This window comes from Poromitra crassiceps (genome assembly GCF_964638095.1).
Source record: "Poromitra crassiceps genome assembly, chromosome: 19".
Lineage (NCBI taxonomy): Eukaryota > Metazoa > Chordata > Actinopteri > Beryciformes > Melamphaidae > Poromitra > Poromitra crassiceps.
Genome location: NC_139646.1, coordinates 8,885,159 through 8,898,106, shown reverse-complemented (window position 1 = coordinate 8,898,106; position 12,948 = coordinate 8,885,159). Strand labels below are relative to the sequence as shown.

General features: G+C 45.2%; 1 protein-coding gene across 4 annotated transcripts in view; it reads left to right on the top strand.

Moving 5' to 3' along the window:
* Positions 1–382: 382 nt before the first annotated feature.
* The window catches only part of fat1a (FAT atypical cadherin 1a), a gene marked incomplete at its 5' end in the record, with an annotated part of 91,748 nt that continues 79,182 nt past the window's right edge, over positions 383–12,948 (top strand). For all 4 annotated transcript variants that reach the window (XM_083656195.1, XM_083656194.1, XM_083656193.1 and 1 more), the window contains one exon: positions 383–3,644. In XM_083656195.1, the coding sequence (XP_083512321.1) occupies positions 383–3,644 (3,262 nt within the window). The remainder of the gene's footprint in view (positions 3,645–12,948) is intronic.

The window sequence follows — 12,948 nt, the reverse complement described above, 5'->3', positions numbered from 1 at the left end:
TGGCAGCAGTGCAGGCTTAGATCTAGTCACCTGACCTCTCTACCTTATCTTATTCCCACATGGTAGCGATTTAGCCATTTATCAACCTAACCATGGCTTGTCAAGGCATTTAAAGGAGTCTGGGGGAAGTGCACCGTAAAGAGAGGAATACGGTTTGCAGCATTTATCTCCACACGTTGCCAACTCAGGGGGCAATAATTGCAAATAATTGTCTCAATTGCTTGCTCTTTTGAGCTTGATTAGTAGTAATTATTATAGATTATTTTCTCTACCCACCAGGTCGATGAAAATTGCTTTTATAAAGGTTAAAGCGTCACTGATTTTAACCATATTTTTTTATTATTTTGTTTCCAGGTGGTTCTGTGAAGATCACGGTACGATAATGGGGAAACACTTGATTCCACTGCTTGTGCTGCTCCTGCAGCTCCTCTGTGGCTGCACAGGGAACCAGAGGATGGCGAGGGCAGCCTCCGTTCAATTCACCCACTCCGTTTACAATGCAACCATATACGAGAACTCTGCTGCTAAGACTTACTTAGAGAGTCACGCCAAGATGGGTATCTACATCACAGACCCGGCCTGGGAAATACGGTACAAAATAGTCTCTGGAGACAATGAGAACCTGTTCAAAGCGGAGGAATACCTGCTGGGAGATTTCAGTTTTTTGCGAATAAGGACCAAAGGAGGCAGCACTGCTATTCTTAACCGGGAGGTGAAAGACCACTACACGCTGACTGTTAAAGCTGTGGAACGAGGCACCAATTTGGAGTGTCGCACCAGGGTGAAGGTGCAGGTACTGGACACCAATGATCTGAGGCCTCTATTCTCACCCACATCCTACAGCATCTCCCTGCCAGAGAACACGGCCATACGCACAAGCGTGGCCAAAGTCACGGCAACGGACGCAGACATCGGTACTAACGGAGAATACTACTATAGTTTCCGAGAGTGGACGGACATGTTTGCGGTTCATCCGACAAGCGGAGTGGTGACACTGACCGGCAAACTGGACTATTCTGAGACCAAGCTGTACGAACTGGAGATCCTCGCAGTGGACAGGGGCATGAAGCTGTACGGGAGCAGTGGCTTCAGTAGCATGGCCAAACTCGCAGTTAGGGTGGAACAGGCCAACGAACACGCACCCGTGATCACGGCCGTCACCCTGGCCCCGTCGGATGCCGATCGTGACCCCACCTACGCTATTGTGACAGTGGAAGACAATGACCAGGGACCAAACGGAGAGATAGCGTCGTTGAGCGTTGTGGCAGGTGACCCCCTTCAGCAGTTCAAGGCTGTGAGAACCAGTCCCGGCAGCAAGGAGTATAAAATCAAAGCGGTCAAAGACGTCGACTGGGACGGCCAGCCTTTCGGATACAACCTCACTTTACAGGCGAAAGACAAAGGGAGCCCCCCTCAATTTTCATCCGCTAAATTGGTTCATGTCACCTCTGCACAGTTTAAAGTAGGGCCTCCTCAATTTGAAAAAGCCGTTTACAGGGTCAATCTCAGTGAATTTGCCCCTCTTCACACACCTGTGGCTATGGTAACAGCTTTGCCCAAACACCCACAGCTAAAATATGCTTTTAGACACAAGCCCGAAAAGAACCGATTCACTATTAATCCAGACACCGGTTTAATCACCACAACAGGACACATCAATGCGGATTACGCAGCTAGATTTGAGCTGGAAGTTATCACCAGTGACAAAAGGGCGGCGACGAGAGTCATCGTAGATGTGATTGATGTGAACAACAATGCACCCGAGTTCCAGCAGACATCCTACAAGGCCAGTGTTGATGAGAATGTACCTGTAGGGACCAGCGTGTTAGCGGTCAAAGCCACCGATGTAGACAGAGGTGAGAATGGCTACGTGACCTACAGCATTACCAACGTGAGCCCCCAGCCGTTTGTCATCGACTACTTCTCCGGCGTGGTCAGTACCTCGGAGGTTCTAGATTACGAGCTCATGCCCAGGATTTACAATCTCAGAGTCAGGGCGTCCGATTGGGGATCCCCTTTCCGCAGAGAGGTGGAGGCGTCGGTCACCGTGACACTAACTAACCTGAACGACAATAAGCCTCTATTTGAAAGTGTAGACTGTGAGGTCACTGTGCCAAGAGACCACGGCGTGGGAGAGCAGATAACGACGGTGTCCGCCATAGACGCCGACGAACTGCAGCTGGTACGGTACAATATTAAAGCCGGGAATGACCTCGAGCTGTTTGAGCTGAACCCAAACTCCGGGGTGCTCTCGCTGAGGCAGACGCTGAGTGAGGGAGAGGCGGCCAAAGTGTCCTTTCATAGTTTACAAGTCACCGCGAGCGACGGCGAACACGAGACTCAACCCGTCGTCATGAACGTAACGGTCATCACGGCGCGCAAGCCTGTCCAGGTCAAATGTGTCGACACGGGTGTTGCCACAATGTTGGCAGAAAAGTTGCTTCAGGGCAGCAAGATTCATACACAAACAGAACCAGAGGACAACTTTATGGATATTCACTCAGTCAACCGCTATACTCCTCAGTTTGCGGAATCTTTTCCGAGCATCATTGAGGTTAAAGAGGACCTTCCCGTCGGGGCTCGCGTCGTCCATTTAAGTGCCACAGATACAGACAGTGGCTTCAACGGGAAACTCGTCTATGTTATTTCAGGAGGAGACACAGAGAGCCGCTTCATTGTAGAAATGGAAAGCGGTTGGCTCTTGGTGCGTTCTCCCCTCGACAGGGAAACGACAGACCACTACACGCTCAACGTCACGGTGTACGATCTCGGTGTACCGCAGAAGTCGTCGTCACGCCTCTTGGATGTTAAGATCTTAGATGCGAACGATAATAGCCCTCAATTTTTGCAAGATTCGTATTCTGTGGAGATAAGCGAGAGCACGACCGTAGGAACAGAAATCATCCAGGTGGATTCAACAGATAAGGACCAGGGGGAGAACGGAGTCATCAAGTATTCCATTTTGGCGGGCACAGATCATTTTTCGATCAACGAGGAGAGCGGTCTGGTGACTGTGACAAAGCCGTTGGATCGTGAGGTCCATCCGGTGTACATTTTGAAGATTGCGGCCCGCGACCAGGCAGCGAGCGAGCCGCAGCTCGTGTCCACGGTGTTGCTCAAGATCGTCTTGGAGGACGTCAACGATAACCCGCCCAAATTTGTTCCCCCCAATTACCGCGTGAGGGTGAGGGAAGACCTTCCCATTGGTACTATCATCATGTGGCTGGAGGCTCACGACCCCGATATCGGACCGTCCAGCCAGGTACGATATAGCCTCATCGATAACGGAGATGGCAATTTTGAAGTGGACAAACTCAGTGGCGCCGTGCGGATTGTGCAAAATCTAGATTACGAGACAAAGCAGGTGTATAATCTGACGGCAAAGGCTAAAGACAAAGGGAAGCCTATGTCTTTGTCGTCGACCTGTTTCATTGAAGTGGACGTGGTGGACGTGAACGAGAATCTCCACCGGCCTTTTTTCCCGTCGTTTGTGGAAAAGGGATTTATAAAAGAGGATGCACTCGTTGGGACGTCGGTGATGAAAGTAACCGCTGCAGACGATGACAATGGCAGAGACGGGGAGATTCGATATTCCATACGGGATGGATCTGGCCTTGGGATCTTCACCATTGATGAGGAGACCGGTGAGTTTCTTCTCATTTGTCTATGTCATTATTATAGAGCTATCTGACGAGTCTTTCTGTTTATCATTGATCTCTAAAGGTATGCATCGGTTTTAAATAATCAGCATGAGTAAAGTTCGACGCATCTAGAATTGATCACTATTCTATGACTGTTTACTCTATGTCACTGTGCGTGACAGTGAGGTAAGGGCGGCTTCCAGGAGGCGGGTGAGCTTCCTGATTCCAATCATTTTTCTCTTTTGGGAGAATTGATGGCAGGCAGGAACAGATGGACCTGCTGTCTGTCAGACTGGCAGTGGACATTCCTTAATAAGTTGCTGTGGAACCAAGAGAATTCTGAATGATTTCACCTCCTCTCTCACCCCAATCATGTTGTCACTGCATATGTGCAAACTCCTTTTCCTGGTTTCCAATCTGGAGAAACGGACACATTTCTGGCCACGTGACATGCTGTAAATTCGTTTTAGCTAAGGCAGATTTTTTTTTCTTTTTTTTTTCGATTTCATTTTTTGAAAACCATTTAGTCTTCAGAACAGCACATTTTGGATCTTCTGTTGATGGCTGGATTTGCTTGCTGGCCTCTGTATGATCTTGCAGAAAATGTATGAATACTTGCTCAGCTGCCCAGAACCTTTGTAACACCTGTGCCAGCCAGTCAAAATAAGCAGCCTGGAATTCCAAGACTTCCTGCAACAGAAATGTAATGATCACCTGGATGTTTGAGAGCTGGCTTGCTGCCCTCCTTTTCAAACTCACTAACCACATTCTTGGGTGGCTTAATGTGTTTGTTTCTCCCCCCCCCCCCTCCTTTTTTTTAAATTAAATTCTCTTCTGCAGTATAGGCCTACATATTTAATGTCTAAATGAAGCAGTGAAACTTGATGCATAATACATTATTTTTTTTCATGGCAAAGGTTCATATCTGCATAAGAAAGCTGGAAATGTAATTTACTTCACTGACTTTTACTGGTGTAAAAGTGGTTTATATCCTATGTTTTGATGTTTATTACAAATCTGATTGATGTGAATTATTTAAGGAAGTTGACAGGAAGTGTCCTCGGTGTATCTGGGGGGAAAGTACTTTCTTTGGGATTGTAAATTTAGCATGAGGGGACGAGCTGTTATGAAGGATCTCTGCTCAAGGGCTGTCGGCTGTGGTGGGCGTCCAGTCTTCGTTTGCCTGTTCTCTGTGCACTAGCTGTTCTCTGTGTGCTAACTGTTCTCTGTGTGCTAGCTGTTATCTGTGTGCTAGCTGTTCTCTGTGTGCGCTAGCTGTTCTCTGTGTGCTAGCTGTTCTCTGTGCGCTAGCTGTTCTCTGTGTGCTAGCTGTTCTCTGTGCGCTAGCTGTTCTCTGTGTGCGCTAGCTGTTCTCTGTGTGCTATGTTCTCTGTGTGCTAGCTGTTCTCTGTGTGCTAACTGTTCTCTGTGTGCTAACTGTTCTCTGTGCGCTAGCTGTTCTCTGTGTGCTAGCTGTTCTCTGTGTGCTAGCTGTTCTCTGTGTGCTAGCTGTTCTCTGTGTGCTAACTGTTCTCTGTGTACTAGCTGTTCTCTGTGTGCTAACTGTTCTCTGTGTGCTAGCTGTTCTCTGTGTGCTAACTGTTCTCTCTGTGCTAACTGTTCTCTGTGTGCTAGCTGTTCTCTGTGTGCTAACTGTTCTCTGTGTGCTAACTGTTCTCTGTGCGCTAGCTGTTCTCTGTGCGCTAGCTGTTCTCTGTGTGCTAGCTGTTCTCTGTGTGCTAGCTGTTCTCTGTGTGCTATGTTCTCTGTGTGCTAGCTGTTCTCTGTGCGCTAGCTGTTCTCTGTGCGCTAGCTGTTCTCTGTGCGCTAGCTGTTCTCTGCTGTCGGTTTGTAATAACGCTGCAGAGATGCTGGGGACATTTAAGCTGAACATTTTGACTGCCATATGTGTCTCATGCTAGAATTATGGCCTTCATTTTGTAGGTTTTCTCCAACTTATTGAGTTGACTTTAGTGCTAGTGAACATTTGGAAGTATTAATAATGCATAATAATGTGATGCTGTATTATTGAAAATAGATTGTTCTACAGTGACCGGCACCCTTCTTTGGCGCTACTTATAATTTGAAGTACTATGTAGGCCAAGGGTACAGATTCATATTATGACTTCATCCTGAAGGCCTAGGCCTATATTAAGTGACTTATCAGGAGGTGCAATGATGGGTTGTGTTGTGTTATTATGGATCACATGATCTGAGGTCAGTAGACAACCAAATACAGCTAAGGTTGTGTTGTGTTATTATGGATCACATGGTCTGAGGTCAGTAGACAACCAAATACAGCTATGGTGGTAATAACCCCCCTCCTATGATTTCACTACTAGATGAAGGGTGTGTTTCGTTAGGCATGTGAGGTTATCGTATGCATTTAGGAAGGCATATGTTGCCAAAAGGAAAATAGAAGCACGGGTTTTGTACACCCCGCTGTATTCAGTGGTGTTACAGTGGTGCAGCTGCATGTTGTGACTCTTGACCAAAATGTATTAAAATGGGTTAAAATTAGAATACAAATGAAAAAGTGGTCCAAGGAAAAATGCCAGAAGCCACCCACACCGTCAGCTCTGGAATTTGGTTTTCCGAGTGGCTGAGGGGGGAGTGAGTGAAGAGCTGAAGTCTGCTCCTGGGGTTAGCCTACTTGATACCTATAATCTTGAGCCCGTGCACGTGTGTTTGTCTTTACTATAGAACGTATTACATTTGGTGGTTGATTAAAAGAGAAGAAACGTGAACTAGTGAACAAAGAAAATGCCTATCTAGAGGCTGCCTAGGACAAATAATGTGAATAATGTGAGCATCTTGTAGAATGTTTGTAAGAAAAATAAATCTATACCTTGATATGTTTGCCAAAGATAAATCAGTATTGATTGATTATCAAAATTGTAATCGATTAATAGGGAAGTTCCGAGCCGATCTAATGTCTAAATCAGACCCAACTGCTCGGTATTGGCTACGTGACGGCCAAAACACACAATACACACCAGCTTTGAAAAGAAAACGTAGAAATGTTTTCAGCTCAGGAGTGGTATGGCACCACAGGACGACGAGATGAGGAATTATAAAACGGTGCTTTATTTTATTTGTTTTGTTTTGTTTTGTTTTGTTTTGGCTGTTTGTTCCATATGCAAAATATGACCCTCATGGTGTCTCAAACATGTAGTTGTATATTAGTCTTGGCCTACACATAACAAAAGCAACCCAGGCGATGTGTGTGAGTGGACTGGGTTCAGACTCATTCTGTCATTGTGCTTAGGCTGTTGGTGTAACTGAGTTATTAAAGGCCCTCTACTTATACATACTTGGTGGGGGCAAGGTATACTGCCAACTTGATTAATGTATCCAAGCCACACATCCAATCTGAACGTCTTTATTTGATTAAGAACTTATGGGAAGGGAACAGATAAGTGATTTGTTTGTTTTCTAAACAGTATGGTTCAGTTTAAAACTGCTGTCCAAGATCACTGTTTACTGAATACCACCCTCATCTCATTTAAGTCAATTTAAAGTAATATCATTCCTTTTATGGAAGCCACTTCATGTTGCCTAGATATAGGCTAGTTCCTTCCCACTGGACTCCTAAGGGAGCCATGGCAACTGTTTGCCCAAACACTCTCTATTATTAACAGCTCTCTGGCCACTGGGTTAGTGCCATCTTATTTTAAACCTGTCCGGCCTATACTCTGTCCAGCCTATACCCTGTCCAGCCTATACTCTGTCCAGCCTATACCCTGTCCAGCCTATACCATGTCCAGCCTATACTCTGTCCAGCCTATACTCTGTCCAGCCTATACTCTGTCCAGCCTATACCATGTCCAGCCTATACTCTGTCCAGCCTATACTCTGTCCAGCCTATACACTGTCCAGCCTATACTCTGTCCAGCCTATACTCTGTCCAGCCTATACTCTGTCCAGCCTATACCCTGTCCAGCCTATACCCTGTCCAGCCTATACTCTGTCCAGCCTATACTCTGTCCAGCCTATACCCTGTCCAGCCTATACTCTGTCCAGCCTATACTCTGTCCAGCCTATACTCTGTCCAACCTTATACCCTGTCCAGCCTATACTCTGTCCAGCCTATACCCTGTCCAGCCTATACTCTGTCCAGCCTATACTCTGTCCAACCTTATACCCTGTCCAGCCTATACTCTGTCCAGCCTATACCCTGTCCAGCCTATACTCTCACTCCCACTTTCAATTATCTTCTCACTTTCATCTGATCTATTAGAGAAAGTTCATTAACAGTAATGGACTTCATGAAGAAAGCTGGTTTCTGCTGAATGTCAACAACGGCAGTTTAATCGTAAAGTACCATGAACGTACTCTGCTGTACTTATTGTTGACCTGAGTGAGGCTATTTAGAGTTATTCTATTAAAACATGGTGGAGACTGAGAGGTCTTCATATGTGAGAACAAAAGTGATCTAAACAAAACATCGGCCTATCTGTGTGGCCTACTTTTAATAATAGATAGGTAATGAGGGCCGTTAATGAGGATAAATGTATACTTTTTTGCCTAATCTTTGCTGTGATGGAGTCAGATGACCATTCCCATAAGGTTACAGCCAATGAGATCCTAATGTTAATTAAGGATTGCCTATTTATGTAGGCTAACAAACAAATTGCCCAGTTCAGTGGACCACATTCAGCATAATGGCAGTGTGTCAAACAAAATAAAGTTCTCACCTGCAGAACTACATATTGTTCTAGAAGAGGATATGGGATTTTTGATTAATTCTTTATTACATTTGCACAATATAACCAAACATAAACATGGTACAACTGAGGCAATCCTTGAATTTGAATGTGAATTTGTTGAAAGCCGCATATTTCCCTGTCCTCAGCTGATTATGTTCTGTAGGGAAAACGGCCTTGCTGCACTTGCTGGAGCAGTACTTTCTCTACCATCCTCTCTGGTCCTTGGCTGTGGTGGTGATAGCATTGCCTGTGCAGTGGATGGGGGTGCTTTGGGGCTACTTTGTGACCTCGCTGTGAGGCATGACGTCTCGTTGTGTGGTGGGAGAGTCCAGTTTTTCAATACTGTAGCTCTGTGCACAGGTGAAGTGTTGCAGCTCTGAAAGCTCATTCTGCCACTTCCTCCAGACATGGAGCAGGTCCTCAGGTGAGGCTGGCTCATCCAAACCCCTTTCTTGTCCCACACAGAGATAAAGCCACACGTTGGCTGCTGCACGGGCACAGAGAGCACGTGAACGAGCACTGCTGCTCAGAAGTGAAGGTGGAGCGATGGAGCCTTATATGAAATACTGATTACAGGGCGTAAGCAGGTGAGACAGTGAAGGAGACGACTGAAGCTCCTGTCTCGCTGTCTGTCTTAAGCCTAATTTATGGTCAGACGTGAAAACAGGGATTCCCGCTAGACTTTTTTTTTTATGGCTGATATGGCCATAAAACACACAAACGTTGTTTAATGTAAAAATTCAAAGACTGTGCACTTGGCTCGTTCCTGCATTTCAGAAAAAAAATACTGTTCACGGCACGCTGCGTTTAGGAAATTATGAAATCCGAAACACAGGCAGGGGAAACGTATATCTGTGTCTGAACTGATGTTGGAGTATGTATGTCTAGCTGCCGCCGATAACGTCCCTACCCGAGGCTCACGTTGAAGCATGTTTGTGGCTTTAGGCTGACCTTCAACGCCCAGCTGGTGGGCTGCTGAGTGGAAGAGGATGATGATGCATTCCCACCTGTCATCCAGTCTCCAGTCCTTGTCCCAATCTGCCTCATTTAGGCCATGCCTGGCTCTAATTTTAGTGACAGGGTTCTTCTTGGTTCAGCTAGCTTCTTGGAGGACCTCTTGTTGATCTTGTGTAGGCTGAGGAGGTGTTGTTACAGGGTTTAGCAGGCCATTTTAAGATGTGTTTGGTATAATTGCAGTATGGTCAAAACGTCTTTGGTGCCTGGCAGACAGCTGGTGCTGTTGCTGCGGATTTTGTACCCTGCAAAACATATTTCCCCTCAGAGAACTGCTAAACAACGACGTATCCTCCTGGACCGGGATTTCATATTGCATGGGTTGGGTTGGGTACCTGCTAGGGATGTCACGATACTAGAATTTCTACTTCGATACCGATACCCAGGAAAATATCAATAACACCTCATAAAAAATAAACAAGGACAGATGGACGGACAGATGCACGCTTCTCCATAATCTAGGCCTGATAAAATTCACTAAAAACTTTGACCTTACACAGCAGATTACACCTGTTCTAGGGACCAGCCTATCAGAATACTTTGAATTTGTTGAAGCAAAAGATACCCACCAATGCCAGGGAGGGAGAAATCAGCGGTATGTTTGATTTTTCATTAAGAGAAAGCACTGCTGATATTGATACAGTTGCAAATGAGTATTGTATCCGTTTAAAATTTTTAGTATTGATACTTATCGATACTATCGATACCTGTTGCAAATGAGTATTGTATCCGTTTAAAATTTTTAGTATTGACTTTTATCGACACTATCGATACTTTTGACAAGCCTAGTCCCTGAATGTGATCCACAGTCCTGCTTGACGCCGCCCTTCCCTGCTTATTCTAATATTCCTAGAGCACAAGTAGAGCAAAAACTGTAAATGCCTTCACATTTTCACTGATGATGTTGGGCTTGTTCAGCAATGCGCTGAAGGGCAAACTGGTGTGGGTGCCTGTACTGTATATCAGTGTATGTACATACCTGACATTCAGCTAATCTGATCATATCCAAAAGATCTTTTTTGTTTTTGCTCCAACTGAAATGTTTTATGGTCACTCAGTCACGATTCACCAGGTCATGGGTTGGCTTGGTTCCAGCACTAAAACTCGTTTTATAAGGATTTTTCAAAATGTCTATGGAGAAAATGAATGGGGAACTCTCTTCCCCGGGGCAAGAGATGTCACGTGACTGTTCAGCTCTAATAGGCCACTCGTTTTTTTTTTTTACTGAGGAAATCGCTGTTGCACGTCACAATGCCAGACCAGAAGCAGCCAAAACCTAACTGGTGGAGTGGGCGGAGTCAAAGGTCAGGCAAGAATTCAGTCACAACTGGATACCTGTGGCTGAGCCATGACATTCTATTTTCTAAACCACTTTCTGAGATGGCAAACAGGCAACTTAACTTGAAGTTCAAGCACTTTATTTGTATGCTTGAATTGAAATGATGTAGTGTTGGATGGTGAGCACAAGTGTCTCACACTGTGTTCATTATAGATGGAACACAGATGCTCATCATTATATAATGTATGCATTGACCTTTCTTGTTGGATAATATATGCGTTGCCCTTTCACTTGAAGTTGTTTGCAGCCTGTGCTGTGAAAGAGATCTTTGTGGAGGCAAAATGAAACAAATGCGATGCATAATGACAAAGCGTGTGTGTTTTCCACCCCCTTAAAATATGCCTTCTCCTCTCTTCTTCCCGTCTGCTCCTCTTGAGGTAAGCTGACCCTTAGCGATGACAGATAAGAAAGGTATGCAGTGAGTCGCTTAGGTTCCACATGTTTGGATGAGACGGGCTAACTGGCCGATGGTCTATTGTCCGGCATCAGACACAGATTGACCAAAAGTGGGGAAACTCTTACCCCTGATTTTCCATTCGATGGCTGTACATTTGAGATAAAAGTGGGACTGCAAAGTGGCACATGATTCCAAACGGTCTTTGCTCGAGTGCTGTCGCCGTGGAGACGGGTGCAGGAATGTTGCAGCGGGCCAAAGTTGATTGTAGGGTGCTAAATGAAAAGCACACGTTCTCCAGTTAAAAGTGTGTTGTTCTCTCAGTCCATTAAATCTTTTTAAAGAAACTGAAATGTGCCTCGTGCAGACGACGTGCTCCCCGGCCTTGTGTGTTCATTCTTCTCATGCTAATGCTGGATTTTTGGCTAAAGACGGTTCACTTTCATTAGGTCTCTGTGTATCGTAACCTCCGTTCAAGTATTGTTATCGATTTTACAACTTTACACCTAACCCCAACCTTTCACAGTCAGGCCCAGGATCATCCATGAAGGTTATTAATAGTTGGTTTATAATAATTGATTTAAATGAACCTTATCCAAACAGGGCCATTGTCCTAAAGAGCACTGTCCCTTTTATTTCCTCCTCACAGCAGGCTAGCTTCACTCATAACAGAGCTACGTCACAGAAACGTAGAAAGTTGAATTCACTTGAACACATTGTACTCACATTGGGATGAAAATAGGAAAGAATGTTTAGTTTCTTCTTTATCAAAGTTTTCACAACAGCTCCATGGCTCAGTAAACTGTCTGTGCTTGTCGTTTGAAGGTGCGTTTGTTTAAAGTCGCTTCGGCATCCCGGTTCGAGTGGAGTTTGCCGTGTTTAAGCACCGTGATTGGCCCGAAGGTCCAAACGCCGTATCAGGAAGCGACACCTCTCAACACAATAACAGCTTGGTTGTGGCGGTTGCTTGCCATCCACCGCGGTTGGGTTGTCTATAGCGCGGTTATTGTGACAGTAAGAAAATAGCCGTCTGGAAATATTTTATAATATCTGGCCATTTTAGTTGCCAGCTGGCGCTTATGGAAAACCCTGTTAGCCGGAACATTATTTCACAATATATTAACCTATTAACTAGGGCTGGGCGATATGACGGTATATTTCGTCTGGACGATAGAAAATGTATTTCGTCTCATATGATGCTCTATCGTTTATATCGTGGTGTTGCAAATCACACTCTTTACGGCAATATTGTCTGTCATTCTGTTTTCTTTTTTACTCACGTCCACAGTCCACACACGCACCAGACTCTGTGTCAACAAGCCCCTTGCGTCCCTTTATAAGTGGCACAAATCAGCCGGTGAGTAGGCTAAAGAGCAGGGAGATGTTACCTCCACTCCGTCCGCCTAGTCTACCCAGGCATTTGCGCTGTGTTAAGTCCGCGTTTGATCCATATTTGAGTGTGTCCTCCTAACGTTAAACCTGGCAAAACATCTCCTCCCATCCTCTCATCATCCCAAGGAAATCCCTTGAGGGCAGACAACAAAACGTCTATCGTTAGCTTTAGCTTTTAGCTTTCCCTGGGTGAGTTGTGTTGGTTGGATAACCGTGAAATCCCGGAGTGGAGTACTTTTGTTGAGTGAACTGAACTGGTAACATGGAAATCCCGAAGTGGAGCATTTGTATTCCTTTATAAACGAACTGAGAGAACTGGACTGAACTATATAGGCTAAATAACTTTTATTCTACCCGTTTTGCTCTAATGTAATCTTTGAAAATCACACTGGTGGTGTGGTTCAGTTTGTGTTTCATTCTACTGCCCTGCAACAAATTATTATTATTTGTGTTGTTGTA